This window comes from Sylvia atricapilla, chromosome 12 (genome assembly GCF_009819655.1).
Source record: "Sylvia atricapilla isolate bSylAtr1 chromosome 12, bSylAtr1.pri, whole genome shotgun sequence".
NCBI lineage: Eukaryota > Metazoa > Chordata > Aves > Passeriformes > Sylviidae > Sylvia > Sylvia atricapilla.
The window spans coordinates 7,317,746-7,338,959 of record NC_089151.1 but is presented as its reverse complement, the minus strand read 5'-3'; the positions used below and the strand labels follow the sequence as shown (position 1 = coordinate 7,338,959).

Here is a 21,214-nt window from a genome sequence, read left to right as displayed (position 1 = left end):
GCCCGGGGAGAGACAGAGCCCGGGGAGGGACAGAGCCCGGGGAGAGACAGAGCCCGGGGAGAGACAGAGCCCGGGGAGAGACAGAGCCCGGGGAGGGACAGAGCCCGGGGAGAGACAGGGCCCGGGGCGGGACAGAGCCCGGGGAGAGACAGGGCCCGGGGAGAGACAGAGCCCGGGGAGAGACAGAGCCCGGGGAGAGACAGAGCCCGGGGAGGGACAGAGCCCGGGGAGAGACAGAGCCCGGGGCGGGACAGAGCCCGGGGAGAGACAGAGCCCGGGGCGGGACAGAGCCCGGGGCGGGCCGGGACAGGACGCCCCTGCCCGGGAGTCGTCCTACAGAATCGCAGAATACAGAGGTTGGAAAGGGTCAGTTGGTCCAACCTCCCTGCTCAAGCGGGATCCTACCAGAAATGTTTTTTGAATATCTAAAGAGAGAGAGGCTCCACACCCTTTCTGGGCAAGCAGACTGCGAAGAACTAGTTCACTGTGCAGGTAACAACGCAAAGGAACAGAAAGGTTGCCCAGCATGTGACGGGGACCATCCACAGTGCTCCCAGCTTTCCCAGGCTGGAAATGGCCTCAGCTGTAATGTTAGCTATAGGGAACTTGACTTTGAGCCGGGACCTCAACACCAGGAACAAGATCTTGCCATCCATCCTCCCAGCTTCTTCATGCACAGCTCCCACAGTGCTACCATCCCAGCCTTACCCACTCTGGCCCCTTTTGACCCTCAGTCAGTCTGAGCCCTTCCCCAAACTTTTGGAAAGGACACGGCTCCAAGTTCTCCACAAATATTTATTGTCCCAATACGCAGGAGACAGAGGCACAGCTGGATCCCTGCCGGTCTGTGGCTGTTAGCACTAACACCCTTGGGAGAAGCTGCAGGCACTGGGGTGGGGGCCGTGGGGCCGGGGAGGAGGTAGCTTGTCGTGGTGCAGTAGTGCAGCATGTGGCTGAAGTGTGCAAGAATCTGCCCCAGGTGGGGAAGGCACCAGAATTGGCACGAAGGGCACACCAGGGTCTCCTCCTCACACCAGGCCCAGCTGAATGGTGCTTGGAAAAGGGGGCTTGTACCCTAAACACCCCCATTCCAGGACAGTGCAGAGTGCTCAGCAAAAACACCTTTCAGTGCAGAAGGGACCTGGCAGGGCAGGAACATTGTGCCCTGGAGATGGCATCTGCTTGACAAACTTAATGGAGAAGTGTGTTCCATCCTTCTAACCACTTTGTTGTCCAGAAAGGATCCCCTACACTGATGGCAAAAGTGAGGCAGTGCAGATTTGTACCTTTGTAGTGTTACTCCCCCTCCAGCTATCCCAGGGCTGCCTGTACCTTTATTCCAGTCCACATCTTTGCCCTCTCTGCAGTGTGGGGGAATCAGTGCCATCACAGAGGGGTTTGACTGTATTTCATCTCATCTCTCCATGGTAGGAGGGCAGAGCAGCCAGGTCACACCCCTTGAACAGGAGGCTAACGTTTGGTGGCTCATTCCCATGCTCTTGCAGGAGGGCAGGACACAGGCAGGGAAGGGTGGGACACCCAAGCCCCCAGCCACCACCTGGCCTGTCCCTTTGGGCCAGAGATGAGGGTCAGAGCCTGGAGGGAAGGGCTTGGTTTTGAGGGGCATAGAGGGTGGGGACAGGCCACAGGGAGGAACTCACTGCTCTGCTTGGCTAAAGTCATAGCAGAAGTTTAAGTTGCTGGGGGGCTTTGGGATGGGAGGAGGGTCATCGGGAATGCTGATGTTCTCCAGGTCCAGCAGCCGCAGCTTGAGCTCCATGGACAGCAGGACATCGAGGTCTGTTTGTGTTCGCTCACTTGTCATCTCCTTGCCCAGAAGCACATTCAGCCCATCTGTCCAGAGGCAGAACTGGGGAAGCAGAGCATGGGCATCTCTGGCACCAGCCATGGGCAGCCAGAGAGCTCATCTCACCCCTGCTGTGGCTTCCAACCCCCAGGGACACACACAGCTCACTCCCTTGGCTACTGTCCCCTGGCAGATACATCTTGGGCGCCGTGTGCCACCCCTGCAGGCCCCTGGAACTCACCTCGTACCGGGTGGGAGCAACGAAATTGAGGCAGTATTCCTCCATATCGTGCACAATGGAGAAAGCCAGCTCCAGGACATCCTGCAGGGACAGCACCAGGGATAGTTGGCTTCTCAGCTGGACTCCTCCCAGCCCTGGTGGGGTTCACAGCAGGAGCTGCACCCAGCATCCTCCTCTGCACTCCAGGAGACCCAAGAGGTCTCTGTCCCTGAAAACATGCAACCTCCCACCATCCACCCACTCCCAAAACCCATCTCCAGCTGGATAGGATAGGGTGTGAGGTGCTGACCTTGTTCTGCTTCCCAGAACTCTTCTCCTTTGTGTGTGGACACTCCTTCCCTACCAGCAGCATCTTCATGTCTGCTACAGGAACTGGGGCAAGTGGAGGAGCTATGAGTTCCCTCTCCCTCTTCCCATCCCTCTCCCCCTCCTTCAGGTCCCCCATGCACAGAGCCCAGTACAAGCCAAATGTGGGGATTCACAGCTTTCCACACCTTGGGGTAGGGGGCTCAAGGCACTCGGCAGCACCCTTTGGGAAGCCAGTCTGCCCCAGTCTGAACTCCCACAGCTCCCAGTCCCACAATACCAGCATTGGGACACCCATGCAGCAGCCAAGCAGAGGGGCAATTCCCACCTTAAGGCAGTTTTAACCTGGGGGTTATCAGAGGGCTCCCCTCCCTCCTCCCCACCCTCTCTTTCTCTCCATCACCTACTTTTCTCTGTCAGGCTCTCGATGGGAGGAGACTGCACCCCCTCCTCCACGTCCCCATAGTGCAGCACTTTGTGGTTGGGGGACAGGCGGCAGTACCACAGCTTGTCTGCAGCAGAAGAGCCATGAGAAATTCTGAGCCTCCCCCTGCAGAGATGCCCTTCCCAAGGGGATGGAGCTGCCCCCTTACCAGCACTCCCCATTTCTCCCAGCCCATGGGTTTAGCCCATATCAGCTGTCCAGGGAGTTGAGCATTCTAGTCCCACAGGTTAACTGGGGCTTCCCTGGTGGCAGGGCACATGGGAATAAGCCTCTGCCTCCCTGCCAGGCCCCCCACCCTGGAGCAGGGTTCTGGCACCCACCTTGCCTGCGGCGGCTGCTGATCTTGCGGAAGAGGGTTCCCTCACAGAGGTGCAGCAGGCGCTGCTGTCGGATCAGCTCCAGGAGCTCTGGCTTCAGCTTCTCCCGCAGCTCCCTGGGGTGAAAGCCAGCAGAAGAGGAGCACGGCCATTTCAACAGGTGCTTGCTGACCTCCCAGCCCGATAGCATTGTCCCTGCCTCAGGCCCCCATCACACCCCACTCCCTGCCCACAGCCCACTCACAGCACAGGCACAGCCAGCGTCTCCTCCTGGTGCAGTCGCTCCGTCTGCCGCAGCTTCAAGATCTCACTGTAGTTCAGTGCGTTCACTCTGGTCTTGAATAGCTCCAGAGATGTGGGCTTGAGGTTCAGGGTCCTGGTGATCTGCTCCCGCACCACCTGCATCACCTGCCAGGCCCAGGATGTCAACTCCAGTTTGGTGGCACTCCCCAAATCCCTGAATTTGTACTCCCATCCAGGGAAGAAGCATTCCCCCTCACCTTGTCGAAGTCCTCCTGGGTTGCTCTCATCTCCTTCCAGGTCTTGTTCACCAGCTGGATGCAGATGCAGAATAGCTCTTCAAAGAAATGATCCTGCCCGAAGAACATAGGGTAAAAGGCCTGAGCCGTCTCCGAGCCTGTGGTGAGAAGGAGAGATGAAGCCAGACTCCTCAGTTTCTCCAGGGGATTTCACTGTCCAGGGAAACCTGGATACTTCCCAGCCCTACATCTCTTTCCCATGCTGTCAGCCATGCCAGAGCCTGGTGGCCACATGGATGCAGTCCCCTGCTTTGGCAGCTTGTCCCCCAAGCAGCAGGGCAGGGAGAAGGACAAGCTTGGGCATACGTACACGGCTCTCCAATGTGCAGGATCTCGCAGAGTATCAGGGTGAGCTGGATGCTGCTTCGAGCAAAGGGACATTCGTGTTTGTCTTCCCGGCTGCTGTTCTCGAGGACAAACTGGAGAAGAGAGCCATGACCTCATGTTACACGGACTTGGAGGGCTGCTCCAACAGTGGATGTCAAACATGCCACGCTCCTCCTGCATTCCTAGTCAAGCTGTACCCATAACAGGTGAAGTCATCCCTAATGCAAGTGACCCACTCTTCCCAAAGTCCAGCCCCAGCCTCCTCCTTTCCTTGTAGCAGTGGGTCACAGGCACTGCAGGCTGGAGCACAGCCTTGCTGGTTTTGCCCAAACTGCCCCAGTTTGCTCAAGGCCTGGAAAATAAGCTGTGAGCGAACCCCTAAAACTTATGGGGACCCTTCGGAGGCACTGGCCTCAAATGGCATCTCCTACCCACAGAAAGAACTTGTCTCCATCTGAAACAAAGCAACAGTAGGACACTTGCCTGGGTGTGGCCAAGGACAGATCACAAGGAAAGGAAAAGAAGCACTTTTCCACCAGGCAGTTCCCTGGGAGAGCACAGCACCTACCCTGCTATAGGCATTAGGGGTGTTCCTGGAGAAATACACCATGTTGTCCAGGGCAAGGAGTCCTGGTGGGGCACGGCGGAGATCCTCTGCTGGGTTGCTGTTGTTCTAAGAGGACACAAAGGATGCAATTTAGCAGCTGCTGCTTTGTTCTTCAAGCAGCAGTGGCCTAATACAGCCAAGGGGTTTGCCTTTGAGTCCCAGCAGCTCCACAGCACTCGCTGTTCAGGAGTGCTGAGGGAGCAGAAGGGAGGTACTGCATGGTGGTCCCCAACATCAACAGGGACACCAGGCTTAGGAGGGCCATCAGAAGGTGCCACCAAGGCCATGTGGTGGAGCCAGCATGGGGCTCAGGAGGGGATGCAGGGGGGAACACACCATGAAGCCCAGCTTGCGGAATTCCTTGGCACACAGGGATCGCCGGCGCTCGGTGCTGAAGCTGGCAGAAGGCACCTCACTCTCTGACTCAAAAGCAGTTTGGCGCAGGGACTGGAGGAGATCCCGCTCTTCCTGGAGGGAGAGCAGAGAGGAGGGGATGCCAGTGAGCCCCACAGAAGCAGGTTCTCCCAAGGCAAACCCAAATGTGTTGGGTTCACCCAAATGTGTACTACTTCCACAGGTGGAAGAGATCAGGTCCAGACTTGCAAGGGGAGTACTCCCAGACCTGTGAGTAGGGATCCATGGACATTTTCATGCGATGCTCGCACAGGTTGAGGCTCACAGACTGCAGCACGTAAAGATAATGGGCCATCTCGTCCCCCAGTGGCTCAGAGCTGTGGATAATGTTCTACAGGAGATCATGAGACAGAAGGTTGCCCCATGCTGCTGCTTCCAGTCCAAGCACAGGACCCAACAGCCAAATCCCAGCAGGTCTTGCTGCTCAAAGGGATGTTGGGAATTGGGAAATTCCCCCTGGGGTTGGGCAAGATCTCTGTGCACTGAATTGCAGGCAGATGGGGGTGCAATCCTGGGCAGATGGATGCCAGCAGAGCAGCACCCACTAGTGTTCTCAAAGAAGGGGTATAGGGCACACAGGCAACCCAGCCAAGCATAGGTGACCATGGGTGACAGATTGGGGTTCAGGGGACAGGACCTGGGGAGAAAGGACAGAGAATGAAGCACAAAGCAGACCTTTGCACAATCCCAGCTCCTCACCTTGTGGATAAACTGCCTGATGTTCTTCTCCCTCAGGTAGTCCATCATGTCCTAGGAAAAAAAAAAAAAGGTTGTGAGATATTCCCCAGTTCAGCACATCACTATTTTCCATTAAAAAAGGGGGAGGGAGAGTGAGGACATAAACTTGAAACATCTCTGGGCACCTCTTGCAGCCCTGCCATCCTAAAGAGCACAAACCCCACAGCGGAGCACCCAGCTGCCCAAGGTCCCATCACAGTGGGAGGCCCACCCTGAGAGCTCAGATGTGCCAGGGGCTGGGGTCATCACAACCACTGTGCCACCACCAACTGTGATACTTCTGTCATTTGAGAGAAAAAGTCTTGGAAGCTGAGGGCTCTGAGCAGAGCATCCCAGTGACAGAGGCACTGTGCTGCCTGGCTCTGCAATGCCACCACTCTGCCCTGGTGGCCCTCACCCGTCGCTCGGCGTCGGCTGCGCTCAGCAACAGCGCAATGAGCAGAGCCATCGCCTTCAGCTGCAGCTGGGCATTTGTCCTGTGGGAGGAAGAGCAGGAGGATGTGAGAGCCACCAGCTCTGAGGATGGGGGAGAATGGTGCTCTGGCCTCTTCACTTACGCCTGCAGGTGGGTGAGAAGACGGTCTAACGTCACTTCTTTTTTGACCATCTCAAAGAGAAGGTGACTGGTAGGCACCATATTCTCCAAGATGGACAAGGAGAGCTGCTGGATAGATGCATCCACTGCGCTCATGTTGACATAACTCACTATCTATGAGACACAAAATCATCTGTCAGTGGCAGGCTGAGCCTGAAGCATAAGGGTAACAAGGAATCCCACAGGAATGAACTGTGGACACTGTAGAAAGCTCTTACCTTCTTGATGAAGACTTTACTAAGATTTTCCCAGGAAACAAAATCATGCTCCATCAGCTCTGTGAAGGCTTTGAGGGTGTGAGCCAGCATCTCCCCTGTACTGGAGGGACAGATGAACAGTGAGGATGGCTCCAGATACCCCACTCCCATCCTATGGTGGTGTCTCTGCAGTTGAACTTTGGTGAGCATGTTAGAAACAGCTAGAGAAGAGAGCAGTGAGCAGAAGAAAGGAATGAGACTGCTGGGTAAGAAAACAGACTCTCACTTAGTCATCCCAGGAACTTCCCCAGGAAGTCAAGGCTGGGGAAGTTCAGTAACTGGAAAGCTGTATCACCAAGGTACAAAGATCACTGCAGGCAAGCCCTCAGGAAAGCTGAACCACCCCATATCCCTCCCTCTACTTCCAAGAAACGTGCTGCGTTGCCTGCTTCCACATTCTCTGTGTGACAGGCGCTCAGAGGAGCTGCACCATCACATCCTGAAAAAGTCACACAGGCAGTGGTATTTGGAAACCAAAGTTTTCTCAAGCTCCCTGCAGGTCTCTTGCAGCTAAAACCTCAGGGAAGAGGGATCATTCAGGGTGGCAGGAATGAGGAGCAGCACTGGGCGCCAAGACGATCACAGGAGGTTTCCTGTTAACAAACCCCATGAGGCTACAGATAACCCAGCCAGAGAAGGGATGGAAGATTCAAGTCTGGGCACATTCAGAAGGAGTCAGGACTGCATATCTGTGGGGACCTTCCCCTGGCTGCCAGCATGCAGGGACACAGCCATAGTACAAGCATCAACAAGTCAGGAATACAAAGAGTCCACTCCAACGCCCCACTTGGAGCTCATGAAGCATTAGCAAGGGAGAAGAAAAGTCAAGAACTGCAAGGAAAGTCCTGTCCTTATACTCACTCATTTCCTTCTTCCACAATAGAGTAGATTTGCTTCAAGCCATTCCTGCTGATGAACTCTTGAGCAAAGGTAATATCCTGGGAGAGACTTGCAAGCTTCTTCAGTGAGTCAGTCTTCACATCCACATTCTTGCTCTGGATCCCGATATATAACTGCTCTGCTTCTTGGTCCTACCAGGAAGGAAAGAATCAAGCCAAAGGGGCTCATTGAAAGACAGAGAGAAGCTCAAAGGTGGCAGCAAAAGCTGAAGTGCAAGTTTCGGAAGGAATCTTTGGAAGGAGTCAGGCTAGAGCAGCCCCAGTAAGGAGCTGGACCAAGGAACAGAGCCACCAGAGCAGACCAGGTGGTGCCGAGGATGGAAGTCAAACTGGCATGACACCAAGAACACTTGATGAGCTGTCCCCCGCGTCCAAAGCATTTCAAGATGATTTAGTTTATCTTCACACTCCCCCAGCCTCTGCCGAGGGAAAATGAAGGCTGAGATATGTCTCCTGCCTCTGTTATTTCTGCTGGGTCTGAGGCACAGAGAAAAGCCATCATGAGCTCAGGTCGGAGGCAGTCAGAGGCAGAGGGCTCAGAGCACCCCACTGCAGGGGCATGGAGCACCAGAGCACACAGCGGAGGAGGAGACAGGGGGGCAGAGGGATGTACCGGCGAGGTGGTCAGCCGTAAAATGCTCCCGTTCTTAATGTCCCTGCGGTTCTGTAAGGAGAAAAGGAGCCGGTGAGCCGGTGGGCGCCGCAGCGGCGGGGCCGGGGCACGGGGGGTGTCTCACCGACTCGGTGATGTAGGTCTGCCGCCCGTCCGCGTACTGCAGGGCGTAGCGCTCGGCGTTGGGCAGGCTCCACCTGCGACCACGGGCGGCCGGTCACAGCCCCATTCGGCTGGTGCCGGCAGCCACAGGGTCACCGCAGCCCGGTCGTGGGCTGTCACGACCTGTCACGGCGCGGTGGCAGGCAGCGAGTGCGGTACTCACGCATCACAGACGTCCTTGAGAACTGAGGCGAGCGGCTTGGTCTGCGAGAGGGAGGCCGGCCGTGAGCTGGGGCGGGGGGCCCGGGGAGGGGTGCGGGGGTACCGGGCAGTACCTGCTGGAGCTCGATGAGCTGCGGGATGGCTCCCACCATCTGGATGGCGATCTTCACCACGTCCTTGGGCGGCGGCATGGCTCCCGCGGCGGCTCCGCACCGCCGGCAGTTCCGGGTTGTTGCCGCCGCCGCCGCCTCCCCTCACGAAGGGCCCGGCCGCCGCACCAAGGCCTTGTGCCAGCACCTCAGCCCCGGGCAGGCCCGGCCCCCTCACCTGAGCTGACGCGGGTGTGGCAGGACCCACCTCCGGCGGCAGGACACGGCCTCCTGCGGGAAAGGGCCGGCACCCCGCTCTGCAGGGAACCCCATCCCCTGGGCTAGGGCAGAGAGGAGGCACAGGCTGGGGCAAGGTGAGAAACTCTGGAAAGTTTTTTGTTTATTCACGTCAGAGAACACTCTGTTACAAATATGACAGGCAATTTTCTTTCCTTGAAAAGAAAAAAAAAAAAGTATAAAAATAATCTTTATATATGAATCAAAAGTTCATTTGCAACTGTAAATTTTTCTCTAGGTATCCTTTTCGGGAGGTCGTCTAACTGGTTGCGGACATGAACACCGGGAAGGAGGGCAAGGGCCAGGCAGTACATGAAGAGCTCGAGCTACACCAAAGCCACGGAGGCTTGTTAACAGGCAGGACCGAGGGATTCCCGTCAGCTTCCATGAGGAGGAGGGAAGGTTCAGGGACTGGCTGCATGCAGGCTGGAAGTTCATGCCCCAGAGGGGTCTCACACCTCAGCTGTCAACAGCTGCCTGCTGCCAAACTAGTGTCCCATCGCTCCTCCCGAGTTCTTCACGCTTTTCCCAAAGAGGCTGCCAGTGCTTTGCTACTGCAGAAATGAAGAGTCTTTGCAGAGAAGTCCCATGCAGAATGAGAGGGCCTGAGCAGCCACTCCAGGGACGCAGGTCCCAAGCACATACTCTTCTCGCCTCTGCAGGCTCTTCGTACTTTACATCCCTTAGTGCTGGTGCTGTAGCAGGTTGTGTGGGTCACAGGCAGTGAGCAGCTACGCAGAGAAATTAAACATCAGCTGTTTAAGTGGATGGCTGGAAGCTCCCTCTCTGCAGCAGCCAGCCATGGCCTGGCCTGGCTCTCTGTTCAGCAAGGAAAGGCAGGACAGCTGCTTCCACTGCGGTGGCAGGAAGATGTGCAAAACTAAAGACACTCACAGGATCTGACCAAAACCCGAAGTTGGGGCTTGCAAAATACAATACAAATCCATCAACACATTTTTACTCCAACTAAACTGCACAAGGTCCCAGCCTAGTACCAGCTGATAATCCTAAAGAACTCAATGGCAGACCTTCCATTACAAAGCAATGAAGAAAATCTCGCAGAAAAATGATGCAGAGAAAGCACTGCAGTAGGTAAAGACATGCCACAGAATCAGGAACTGGGAGTGTGGGTAAGGGCACTAAGGGAGCAAATTCAAATATACAGAAAACCTGATCCTGAGAGAAAAAAGGGTAAAAAAAGCTCACTATTTTGACAACACCTACATAACCTGTCAAAGCAAAATATTACTGAATTGTAACTGCTTGGTCACCTTTCAGATAGTTGCAGGTTCAAGTGCAATAGTTGGAAAAAACTGGAAAAAGCTATTTGCAAATATGCACAGGCTCTGATGTCCCTGGAGTACCTTACAGGCACCAGCTGGAGCAGTCTTATCCTTGCAAACATCTCTTCAGTCAGGCAAAACCAAAAATTAAAAACAAAACCATACTGGCACCTCTGCTTTAGCCCTGTAGAAACAGCACAGCTGCTGGACAAGGAGCTGGAGCCCCTGGGGTTGTGCATTAGCAGACTGGTGAAAGCAGATCCAACACTCCTGCTGATGCACCAACAGAGAAAGGCTCAATGCTCCTGGGTCCTACAAAGAGCGCTCAGCTCCTGAATCCCACTAGGAGGCACAGATGGCTAAAAAAAAAGTGCTTTTTGTAAAACATACTAGCTTGGTCTGAAGTCACTGAAAGAAATAGACACTTTGGTGCCATTTTTTTTTTCCTCTTGATGCCTTTCAGAAATAAAACTACCCCAAACCGAACCACTAACACAAAGAAATCTAACTAACAACCTCTGGGCTTGTGAACTGACCATGGTATTGGGGCTCCTTGTAGCAGCTGGTACCTAGGAGGTGCAAAGTGCCTCTGGGAGTGCAGGAAAAACCAAGGCATGCAGATTGGAGGAAGCTCAGAGAGGCACGTGGGCAAACTCTGCAGGTGAACTGGGAACACTCAAAACACAGACCCTTTGAAATGAGGCCCAGGATCCAGTGGAGAGATGCGGGGGGAAAGCTGCATGTGTGTCTTGCACGTGCACCAGAGGAAGAAGCAAACTACGGGGAGGCTCCCAGCCTGCAAGTCCACATCTCTTGGCTCTGAGTCCATTTGAGAGCATCTCAGAATTACTCGGTCATCGAGCTCTAGCACAAAAGGAATCCAAAAATAGACACTTTCCAAAGAGTTACAAAACAGTCCGTGTTTGCGGGGCTCACAGCCACACTGAGAAGTCAGAGGTTGAGGACAGGCACGTCAAAGAGGTCACAGACACCTTCACTCTCATCCAGGTTATAGATGTAGTCGTGATCTCCAGGTGGAGGGGAGAGGCGGAGCAAGGGAGCAAACACTGGGGAAAGAGAAAGTTTTGTTGGTTACAAAACTCAGCACTCCCACCCCAGCTGAGGGCTGCCAATGGCAATGAGCAGCACAGCCACCTCACAGGAATAGTCTTTGACGTTGCTTCAGTCAGCCTCACAGAACTAAAGAGACCCCTGGCTCTCACACCTCTCTTGGACTGGCAGGACAGCAAGAACTGAGTCTGTCCAGAGCCCAGAAAAGATGAGGGCAAGTCTGCAGACACAAGGCTGCCAGCTGGGTAAAGTTACACAGCGTGGTCTCCCCCCAGTAAAGGCACACCATGACAGGAGACTGAGACTCACCTTCAGATGACATCAGCTCTTCCAGCAGCTCAGAGTTCACACATTCTGGGGAAGAGACAAGCATGGTAGCAAAACAGTCTGCTCTCCTGGTCTGCTCCTGAGTAGCTCCCCACTTTCCCCACCCTTGTTATCCCTTCTGTGGCAAACACACAGCATGTGCAGCAGGCAGTGAAATAAGCTTGTGTTTAAAAGAGATAAAACCACATAGTAAAAGTAATTCCAGCACAAAACACTATGGGAGAACTCGAGCTCCTGTGGCTTAGACTGCACAGCCTTAAAGCAGCTGCCAGTGGCAGGGCAACATTACTGGGATCACACAGGGATGAGAGAGGCTGCACAGAGTGTGCTGCAATGACCATTCCTCTGAGCTCTGCAGTGCTGCTCTCTTCCAGTCCTGAGTTTTGCCTCTATAGCTGTTGACTCGTTTTATCCTTTGCTCCTGGAGTTTTTACCTTCCCCCTCCCAACTGGGAAGAATGCTCCATAAACCCACATACTTTACCGTAGACAGCAAACATCTCCTTTACAATAGCATCCACATAGTGACACAGCAGAGTTACTTTGGGTAAGTTAGATTTTCTACACAGCTGGGGCTTTGCAGCAGTTTATATCTCACATTGTGAACTCAAACTTACTCTTCAGGTACTTAGACATCATCAAGACTTCATTCACTATCTGCAGCAGAGGTGCTGGGCAAGGAGGAAGGACGTTCTCCAAGCTGACTGTGGAGCACAGGGCTAAGAGCACACAGATTGTAGACTCACACGTGTCTGTGTTTGGGTCTGTGGGGACTTTTACCCAAAGCATCATCCTTCACAAAGCATCTGCTAGAGCACAGAACTAGGGACAGCTGTTGTACATCTCTTGTGACCACCACTGAAGTGCTTAGGTGTACTTGGCCCTGCCTGGCTGTGGGGCTACAAAGTATTCTGCCAGCAGTGAAGACAAATAAATGTACTGATAAAAAGCTTCCCAGCTGAGGTTTATGTCAGACCAAATTCCTTCACCTCTTCTGCCCTTAACCCAGGGTCTGTCCCACCATTAGGTAGCAACCCACAGAACTCCAAACACAGGTAATAGCATCTCCTTCCCCTACCGCTCCAAAATTACCAGCTCCTCCACCACCACCACTGAGAGAGCACTACCTCCCCAGATTATTTCCTTGGATTAGCTTTGGGCAGCTAAAGCTGAAACAAGACTTAGCAGAGATTTTTCTTTTCTGTACTGCTGACAAGCTGAAGGAGGAGCATGGGAAGGCTGAACACAGTCGGCACTGGGACAGGAAAGCCCTTGCTTGTGCACTGCAGGCAAGATCTAACAGAGGTTGCTGGAAACACGGAGACAGAAAAATACATACAGAAACCAGCGATTTTAAGATTGCCTAACTACTCTTTAGTAGAGGGCCAGCAGCCACCAATGACCACAAGCACCTTACAAAACCACATCCACAAAATAATCCAAAAGGGGAGTGAATCAAATTGTCCCTTTTCTGTGGATAGATGGCACAGAAAAAAGCTGTGGTCAGGGAATGAACGTACCTCTCATTGGATCAAACATCTCTGACAGCTCTTTGGGAAGTTCCAGTACTGCAAATACAACAAACCAGATGGTTTGGATCATTACATGAAGAGTCTGAAATGCTTTACAGCAGAATCACCCACAAACCTACTGTGCTCCTTACACACCCAAATCATCCAGGAATTCTGTTCCCACACTCCATGTCAGATATTTCTGCTGCAATGACAAGCAACAAAACACTTGAGTTCCACTACCTTAAAATAAATTTGTAGGAGCCCTGGGACATGAACATGTTATCACAGTCAGCAGCTGTGTCTGCAAACCTCACCCAGTACACTGCCTTGATTACCTTGTGTAAGATGAGGACATGCCTTTGGAGAGACACAGTGATAAGATATGTGGACATGCAAGGCCTAATTCCACAACCAAGATGACTGCAGACAGACAGCTCATGCTTCTCTGAGACACGCCAGCAGCAGAAGTGAAAAAAGCACTTTGAGAGCTGCACTTGAGTAAGATTTCTTCTTCTAGCCATAACCTAACCTCGAGTGTTTCTGCAGGAAGTTGGGCTTCAAAACATTCCAGCACTGTGGCTTACCTAGAAGATGCTTTTCTCTCCTTGGGCCAGCCTGCCATTTCCTGGCATAAAGCTCCAGGGTTCCTTTTTTTAAAGCACATCAAGGAGCTTCCCAAATATACAGCAAGGTCACTAAGAACACAAAACCACTAAAGACGGATGAAGTATTCCTGAGCAAAGGAGGAAAAGGGAGACAAGAGTTCTCCTAATACAGAAAACTCTCCAAGCTACAAAGGTGCTCTCAGTGGTGGCTGAAAATTCTATAGCTTCATGCAGTCTCAAAAATAGGGCCTTACTCTACGAAAAGGATTGAAAGGGAATAATCCTACACGTAACAGCAGAGACGTGTGTCGTGCAGGTGTCCCTTGCAGATTTCCTAGTACTGATCTCACAGAAAGCAGCAGGACACCAGACAAGACACAGTCACCTTGTCACCATATTTCCTGGCAGCCTCACAGGGAAATGCCTACTCATCCTTTGCAGACCCTGGCTGACAGCAAAGGCAGAATGGAGTTCAGCTCCTTCCTCCAGGCCCAGCAGCCTTTCCTTCACTCCCAGCAGCAGGATTTTGGAGCAACACAATAAACAAGCCGCATACTCACCTCCTGTGGGGTCGGGCTTGATGGGCTCAAAGGAGGTAGAGGTGCTGGGCAGGACAGAGCTGCTGTCCAGCGAGGCTGAGGACTGCAGCAGCTGCGTGTCCAACGCCCCTGGCTGGCCCTCGAAGTCACCACTGCCCTTGGACTCTGCCGCCGGGACATCGCACTCTGGGAACAGCCACAGACACACCCAGGAATGTCATCTCCCACCAGCCCCAAGGCAGCTGCAGCACAGACTCAGCCCTCACTGGCAGTGCTGGCCAGGCAGCTGCACAGGGAGAAGCTTTCCTGCTTTCCTCCAAGTCCACAGTTGGACATACTTCCTGCTGATGAATGAACCTGCATGACCAGCTTCTCCCCTACGGCTGCTCCTACAGGCTGGCACTACCCACTGAAGCCAAGTGCCTGATCTCCCTGAGCACAACCAGTTGCACTAGCCAAGGCCAAAGGAAGGGCAGCAGCAGCAAAGGCAGTGATGCCCCTTTGCCAGGAGCTCTCAATGCTGTGCATCTGGCAGTGCCAGCCCAAACTGGGCCAAGGAATGTACCCTCCTCTACCAGCCACCAGCCCATTTCTGAGTCCTGTAGCTCCCTCTCACCTGTGCCTGCATTTTTCTGTGTGGGAGGGCCATGGTCCTGAGTGCTGGTAGGTGTTGGTGTAGAGGGCTGGGTGCTGCTGGGAACAGAAGCCTCCTGGAAGTGGGCAAGTGGTGGGATTTGTGGTTTTGAGGGTGCAGCTGCCTGGCACTGAATGAGGTCTTCAGGGGGAGGGACAGGGAGTACGACAGGAGGAGAGCTCCAAGTATCTTTGTTTACTAGGAGAACATCAATGGGACCACTTGTGCTCTTCAGGTGGATCTGAAATTTCTTCTGCCCATTTAGGCCCTGAAAAATATCAAAAGCAAAACAAAGATATACATTAAAACCGTTTTCAAATAGCACATCAGTTTTCCACAGGCAAAACATACATGTACATGCACACACACACACAGAGCCCCTGTACTCTGCCCATGAATTTATCACTCACCTCAGGGACAGGAACCTCCAAACGTGTGCCGGATGGGGCTCGAATCACGAGGAGGGTGTCTCCTGTGAAAACAGAACTAGTCAGGGCTCCTGGGCACAAGCTGTTGTGATGTTAATTAAGCACTGATGAAGAGCCCCTCCTCAAGGCCCCCCTCTTCTGGCAGTCCTCCTTAGAGGGAAGACATCTACACCCCAAGCACATCATATAGTTCCTAATGTGCCAACGGCCCAGGGCACAAAGAACCTGCAAGGCTTCTCCCAGTGCAACCCAGAAGTTTTTCAGCAGTGTCTTATAAAGACTAATCTCTCTTTTCCTCGGAAGAACTGGCTTAAATTCACTCCTAAGAACATCTGAATCCTAAGGGAAGTATCCTTCATTCTGCAGTCACAAGCTTTTAGATGTGAATTAGAAACAAAAGAGCTGCACTGCCAGCAGACAGATGGGGTTGAACCAGGCTCAGAGCCAGGCTGCCAACCTCAGGATGGTGTCCCAACCTGAAACCAACACTCCCCTGTCTCTACCAGCCACAGCTACCTTAGTTGTACTGGACCACAGAGCCTAGCACATGTGGGGCTGGAAGCCAGGCTGACAGCATCCTTCCTTTCCAAGTTCTGCAGCTCCTTAAGACCTGCACCCTAATAACTCAACAATCACAGGCAAGCAGCTCCCAGCCCGTATCTGGGTTTAGAGAAACATGAACAGAGAAATAACAGAGCTGTGAATATCTGACATATTTAGATCAAGCAGCTTTCACTTTGAATGTTTAAGCTTTAGTGTGGTTAATATCCACGATTCCCCAGTATTATGATTAAGCTTTACTTGGTAATTAACACAGAAGATCCCCAGAGTGATGAGAGATAGTGGACAGCAGAAAAGCACTTCCCTTAATTTCAGGCAGGCGATCAAAAGTCACATCAGCAAAAGGTAAAGGGATTAAAAATGGCATGGGATTTGTCAATTGGATGTGACTTGTTTAACTAATCTACGGTTAAGAAAAATGTAAAAGACATTGAAAATGCATAACAAAGCTCAAAGCCACCAGCTGAAGCTGTAAGACCCGTTAGTTTCAAAGACAGGTGCTGGGTTTGTATCTCCTTTGATAAATATGTCCCAAATACTTGTACAAAACAGCACCCAGTAGGTTTCCACTTCCTTTTTGAATCTGCAAGTGCAAAACGCATCACAGCAACAGATGGGGAAACTATGTTTCCCAGTCACTAAAAACTGATATATTCTTACTTCTCTTTTTTATTTTTTTAATTAATCCCTATTTGATAAGAGCCCAAGAGTGGAAATCTTGGAGCAAGAAAGTTCAATAGCAGAAAAAAACAGGAGCTGAAATTCAGCCTGCACCACAGTTTGACAACACAAGAGGTCCACCAAAGAACCTCTGTAAGGCTCAGGTGTTCAGGAGAGGAAAGAGTCATGTAAGGCATACTCATACAGGAAAACTGGACAGGCAATGGAAAACCACGGATGAAGCCTCCATTCTAGAGGGATCTGACACCTACCCTCAGTAAGATCTAATCTCTGCATGTTTTGGTGAGGTCTGACCTCAGACACAAACCGGTTTACAAAAACCAGGTGCAATGAAATGCAAAACACTCAACCAGCCAAGCAATGAGCTGTCTGCTGGTCTCCAGTAAACTCTTCCAGACTCTTACAAGTGATCTGGCCCCCAGCACTGTCAAACTGAAAACACAATCCCTGCCCCCAAAAAGTGCAGCTTCAACCAGAAGAAACAGCAAAGCCAAGGGGGTGGTGATGCAGCTGTTACAGCAGCAGGAACTTGGTGAACAAGGAAAGCACAAAGGCAGCGACAGTAAACAGAGGAGCTGATGAAGTGCAGTGTGAGAAATATGCTTGGAGGAGATGAGGAGACCAGACACAGGTGAGATTATGCTTGGCTGGAGACAGCCAGGATAAACAGCTTAAATCTCTGCAGCAACCAAGCAGATGCAGGCTGCCAGGTCAGGAGAGGCCAGGCACCCACTGAAGCAGAAAAGAGCCATGACTCCACAGCACCACAGCTGGGTGAGAAGAGCAGTTCATGTACTGAGGCTGGCCCACTGCATGCTGGCCACCAGGCATTAATCTGGTCTTACATCTACCATTAGAATTGGCAACAGAAGAAACAAAGACTCCTGTGGGCTTTCTTCACTTTTGCCCAGAGACAGGACATAAAACTTGATACAGGCCCCCTCCAACTTTAGGAATGAAGGGCAGAGAAAGTGGTGAATTCCCTTCTGTCCTTCACTGTCTTTTTGTTGGCAGGGGAAATGATGTAGCTGAGGGACCACCTTTAATACTATTTCCCTGTTTACCACCATGGTTTCTATTGTGCAATAAAATTTGTTTCCTGTCATTAGAACGTTGCCCACCCAAGCCCTTAAAATTAAGGGCTTCTCCTTAGAAGCAGCATCTCTATTCCTTTAAGCACAAGTAAAAGATATGGCCTGTCTCTTCTAATGGAGACAAGAAAGCTACAACTCTGTACACAAACCCAGGACCGCATCAGAGCTAACATTACATTTCACTTGATGTTGTTGGGCTGCCCATTGTGTGCTGCCCACTCTTTCTTGGAGAAAGGAGAGCAGCTGGGACAGACTGACAAGCCTGCAGCATCACATCTTTACAATGGAGCACCATTTCCTCACCTGTGAAGCACTTGCAGATATCTTCATGTGTTACATATGCTAATGTTCCCAAGGTTAAGGACAAAGGCTGCAGCTTCCTGCACAGACACAGAGCTCAAAGGGCACCTGTTGTTTCCTTTCTGAGCACAAAGAACACCATTCCCAGAAGGCTCTCCATGCCACACTCTAAAGTGGTCTGCAGGTGAGGTCTGCAAGCTCCATGCCCATCAGAGCTGAGATCCTGAGATAGTCAAGCCACAAGAGCTGCTCTGCACTCAAGAAAGTGGCACCTGTGACTCAGAAAGAAGCACTTTTCTCACTGTGGTAAATATTACTGTTTTTTACTTCCAAAGCCAGAGGAGGAGATGGATGCAGACAAAAGCAGGTCTCCAGGCTGGGCAGTTACCCTAATTTCAAACCGAAGTGCTGCCTTTTGACCCTTTCAGTGCAGCTTCTCTCGCAGCAGTGGGTCAAGCACCCCCCAAGCCCTCAGGTCTCTGCTCCCCAGCCCAGCAAGTGAACACAGAGACAGAGCCATCACTTCACACAAAGGATATCGACTGTTCTGCATGTCTTCTGTAACATTTTTGATGCTCTGCTGAACCCACATCTTCTGCTGCTCCAGCTCCTGTTCCCGCTGCTCCAGGTCCTCAATGTCTGCCTTCAGCTCGATCAGTTTGTGGGCTATTTCACGTGTGTTGCAGCCAGGACCCACACCCCTGGATAAAGCAAAAATGGGTGAGATGTATCAGCCTCTGGAAGCACACAGACCAACCTCTTTACCAGCCTCTTATCCCACCTGTGTCAAACATCAGTGTCAGACTGCCTGGAAATCTATGTCTGTACCTGCTCTAGACTCCCACCTCCCAGCACAGCAATGTTTGGTACATCTTTTGACTTCCCACAGCCTAGCAGGACTCTTCCCTACCTCCAGTGCCATGACAGGCACCTTTTCTAGCCCAAGGCAGTGCAAATATTTACTTTGTACCAAAATAACACCTTTGCTGTAAGAGAGACACCATACATACTTCAGCCTTCCTCATGGTGCCATCAGCACAGCCCTGGGGGAGGCAAGGCTATGGACCACTAAGGAACCTCCCTCTGCACAGGGCATTTTAATTCCACTGTCACTTAAACCTGCACTAGAAGGGACCTGTGAACGATTTAGACCATCTCTGCCACTCACTTCCACTGGATACTGTTCTTGGACTTCTTCTCAATCAACCCGATGCCTTCCAGGACATTTGTGATATCGTAGATCCGTCGCTTCTGTCGCACAGCCAAGGTATCTGCAGCCTGAAAAAGGTTAAGAAACTTAATTCCAAACTCTCAGTCATGTTTAGCTCCTTCCTACCCATCAGATTAGCTCCTGGCCAAGTACTTTGCTCCTTATTTCAAACCTCTCCTGTTCCAGCGCTTCAAGTTACACAGCCATGATCTTGATCTCATATGACCATCAGAAGAAGTCACACATTCTTCTTTTTTTCTTACCCCACAGCCTCCCCAACTGAACACAAACCAAATTCCACCAATCCTGCTCGCAATGGATCCAAAAATCACCATTCTCTAGTAGCAAAGCAGTGCTAAAAAACAGTAGTTCAGCAGCCTAAAAATTCAGTGGTCCCTCAGGGTAGAGATCGAGATGGGAAGGGGAATGCTGAGAGCTGTCTGGGTAACAAACACTTCAGTGAAATCAAAATTCTCAATGTCTTTTCTAAAGCTGATCTGATGCCATCTGACAAAAAATCAGTATCTTTTCAAGAGATTCCTCTGTTTGAAAGACATGATTTTGGGTGGAGAGTAAATATGAGCAACTTTGGGACTTCCCTGCCTTGCTCACACGACCCTTTCCCCCTCAGGTTTCAGGACTGAAGGAATGGCACAGTTTCCACTACCACACGGCAACCTAGCACCAGCCAGAGTTAATGTGTGCACAGCCAGGACCAACAGTGGCACTGTGGCACCGCAGACAGAGCAGGTCAGCACAGGAATCGTGTCACTCACCAGTGACAAGCCAGGACTCTGGAGACCTTACACCACACAACTACACAAATCACACTGAACAACATGAATCTACTTAATGGACATTTGAAGCAGAAAGATATTGTCAAATCCGAAGAGAAAACTATTTGGCACAGGCATGGAGCCAGGAAACTTCCCCAACCCTGCATTACTGGGGCACTTGTCTGTCTCACACACGTGCCCACATAAGAGATGCTTATATAAACCACAGCAAAGGAACTTCCCCCACAGGAAAAGCCAGAGATTAAATACTGTACATGGCACAGTGTTACTTCCTCTAGGTGAAGATCTTAAAAATACAGAAGCAAGATGCATTCACAGAGCACTTCACAGCCTAAAGGCGTCGGGGACAACCTGTGGCAGGTGACTCTGACCACACTCCCCCTCCTGGTGTGTGCCGGGAGCGTTACATGCTGTATGGACAGTTCCTATAGGTATGTGTTTCTGTATTTGTCTGAGCCTTTGCAGGGCCGGATCGTTATGGTGCCAGTGATCAAGCGCAGGGGAAGAACACGAAAGAGAGCGAAGTGGTCAAATGGGTCTGCAACTGAAGCACACAAACACCTGGCGAGGTCCTGGGGAAAGAAGAGTGCCTGGGACAACCCGATGGGACGGGGAGAAGGGCTGGGAAGGAGGAGGAGGAGGGGGTGTGAGGGCGGCCAGTGCAGAGCCCTCTGTGCACGGCCGGCAGCTCTGCGGCACCCCCAGGGACCCCGCTTTCCGAGCACCTAGAAACAGGATCCGTACGGTCGGAAAAGTCCTCCAGGATCATGGATCCCAACCACTAAACCGTATCTCTATGCACCACATCCACTTTTGACCGGGGACAGTGACTCCACCGCTGCCTCGGCAGCCCATTCCACCAGTGCCTGACCACTCCTGCCGTGAAGAAATTTATCCTGGAATCCAATCTAAACCACCTGCTGCACCGGGCGCTGCCATGTCCCCGTTGTCCCCGTTCGAACCCGCTCCAGCCGCCGGAGGACCGGTCCCGCCGGAGCCCCGCTCTCCCGGCGGCCGCTCCTTCCGAGCCCACCCCCGGGGCGGCGGAGCCCTCGCCCCCCGCCGGCTGCCCCCGCACCAGCTTGAGGTCGAGCACGCCGTCCTTGGCCTCCTGCAGCAGCGACACGAACTTGGTGGTCAGCAGCCCCAGGCTCTTCTCGTGCCGGCTGGGCGCGCCCGCAGCCCCGCTGCCACCCCCGGGGGGCTGCGCCCCGCACTCCGCCATCTGCCCGCCGCCGGCTCCGGGGCCGCGCATCCGCTTCCGGGCCGCGGGGCTCCCCGGGAACCTCCGGGGCGGGGACGGCGACGGGGCGGGGACGGGGGACTCCCCGCACCGCCTCCCGGGGGTAGGGAGCT

The 21,214-nt window shown here is 52.5% G+C and overlaps 2 protein-coding genes across 7 annotated transcripts; both read right to left on the bottom strand.

The window, feature by feature from the left end:
* Positions 1 to 781: 781 nt before the first annotated feature.
* Positions 782 to 8,783, bottom strand: ELMO3 (engulfment and cell motility 3). Of its 5 annotated transcripts, XM_066327635.1 has the most exons (20): positions 8,543 to 8,783; positions 8,431 to 8,471; positions 8,230 to 8,302; positions 8,106 to 8,156; positions 7,455 to 7,624; positions 6,555 to 6,654; positions 6,299 to 6,450; positions 6,139 to 6,217; positions 5,703 to 5,753; positions 5,212 to 5,334; positions 4,926 to 5,057; positions 4,551 to 4,655; positions 3,966 to 4,074; positions 3,617 to 3,753; positions 3,361 to 3,524; positions 3,120 to 3,232; positions 2,762 to 2,866; positions 2,338 to 2,420; positions 2,049 to 2,129; positions 782 to 1,870 (listed from the first exon to the last, which is right to left on the bottom strand). In XM_066327635.1, the coding sequence occupies exons 1-20, from the start codon at positions 8,618 to 8,620 to the stop codon at positions 1,658 to 1,660; spliced, it is 2,160 nt and encodes a 719-aa protein (XP_066183732.1). In that variant the 5' UTR covers positions 8,621 to 8,783; the 3' UTR covers positions 782 to 1,657. The 5 variants fall into 5 exon arrangements, with proteins under 5 accessions (XP_066183732.1, XP_066183733.1, XP_066183734.1 ...); XM_066327636.1 differs by lacking the exon at positions 3,966 to 4,074 and having other exon boundaries at positions 3,617 to 3,709; XM_066327637.1 differs by lacking the exons at positions 6,139 to 6,217; positions 6,555 to 6,654; positions 7,455 to 7,624; ... (2 more) ...; positions 8,431 to 8,471; positions 8,543 to 8,783 and having other exon boundaries at positions 6,299 to 6,438.
* A 2,209-nt stretch (positions 8,784 to 10,992) lies between these two features.
* Positions 10,993 to 21,127, bottom strand: E2F4 (E2F transcription factor 4). 2 transcript variants are annotated; one of them, XM_066327643.1, is made up of 10 exons: positions 20,937 to 21,127; positions 19,020 to 19,129; positions 18,391 to 18,552; positions 17,855 to 17,898; positions 15,198 to 15,259; positions 14,770 to 15,055; positions 14,175 to 14,339; positions 13,016 to 13,063; positions 11,479 to 11,523; positions 10,993 to 11,165 (listed from the first exon to the last, which is right to left on the bottom strand). In XM_066327643.1, the coding sequence occupies exons 1-10, from the start codon at positions 21,111 to 21,113 to the stop codon at positions 11,050 to 11,052; spliced, it is 1,215 nt and encodes a 404-aa protein (XP_066183740.1). In that variant the 5' UTR covers positions 21,114 to 21,127; the 3' UTR covers positions 10,993 to 11,049. The 2 variants fall into 2 exon arrangements, with proteins under 2 accessions (XP_066183740.1, XP_066183742.1); XM_066327645.1 differs by lacking the exon at positions 13,016 to 13,063.
* Positions 21,128 to 21,214: the final 87 nt, after the last annotated feature.

Coding starts and splice junctions, on each gene's coding strand:
- E2F4 (XM_066327643.1), bottom strand. CDS start 21,113: ATGCGCGGCCCCGGAGCCGGCGGCGGGCAGATGGCGGAGTGCGGGGCG. Junction 17,899..18,390: donor GAAGACATGCAGAACAGTCG/ATATCCTTTGTG, acceptor AACCTTGGGAAC/ATTAGCATATGTAACACATG. Junction 15,260..17,854: donor TATCTGCAAGTGCTTCACAG/GTGAGGAAATGG, acceptor CTGTTTTCACAG/GAGACACCCTCCTCGTGATT.
- ELMO3 (XM_066327635.1), bottom strand. CDS start 8,620: ATGCCGCCGCCCAAGGACGTGGTGAAGATCGCCATCCAGATGGTGGGA. Junction 7,625..8,105: donor TACGGCTGACCACCTCGCCG/GTACATCCCTCT, acceptor CCTTCCTGGTAG/GACCAAGAAGCAGAGCAGTT. Junction 5,058..5,211: donor CCATGGATCCCTACTCACAG/GTCTGGGAGTAC, acceptor CTCTCCCTCCAG/GAAGAGCGGGATCTCCTCCA.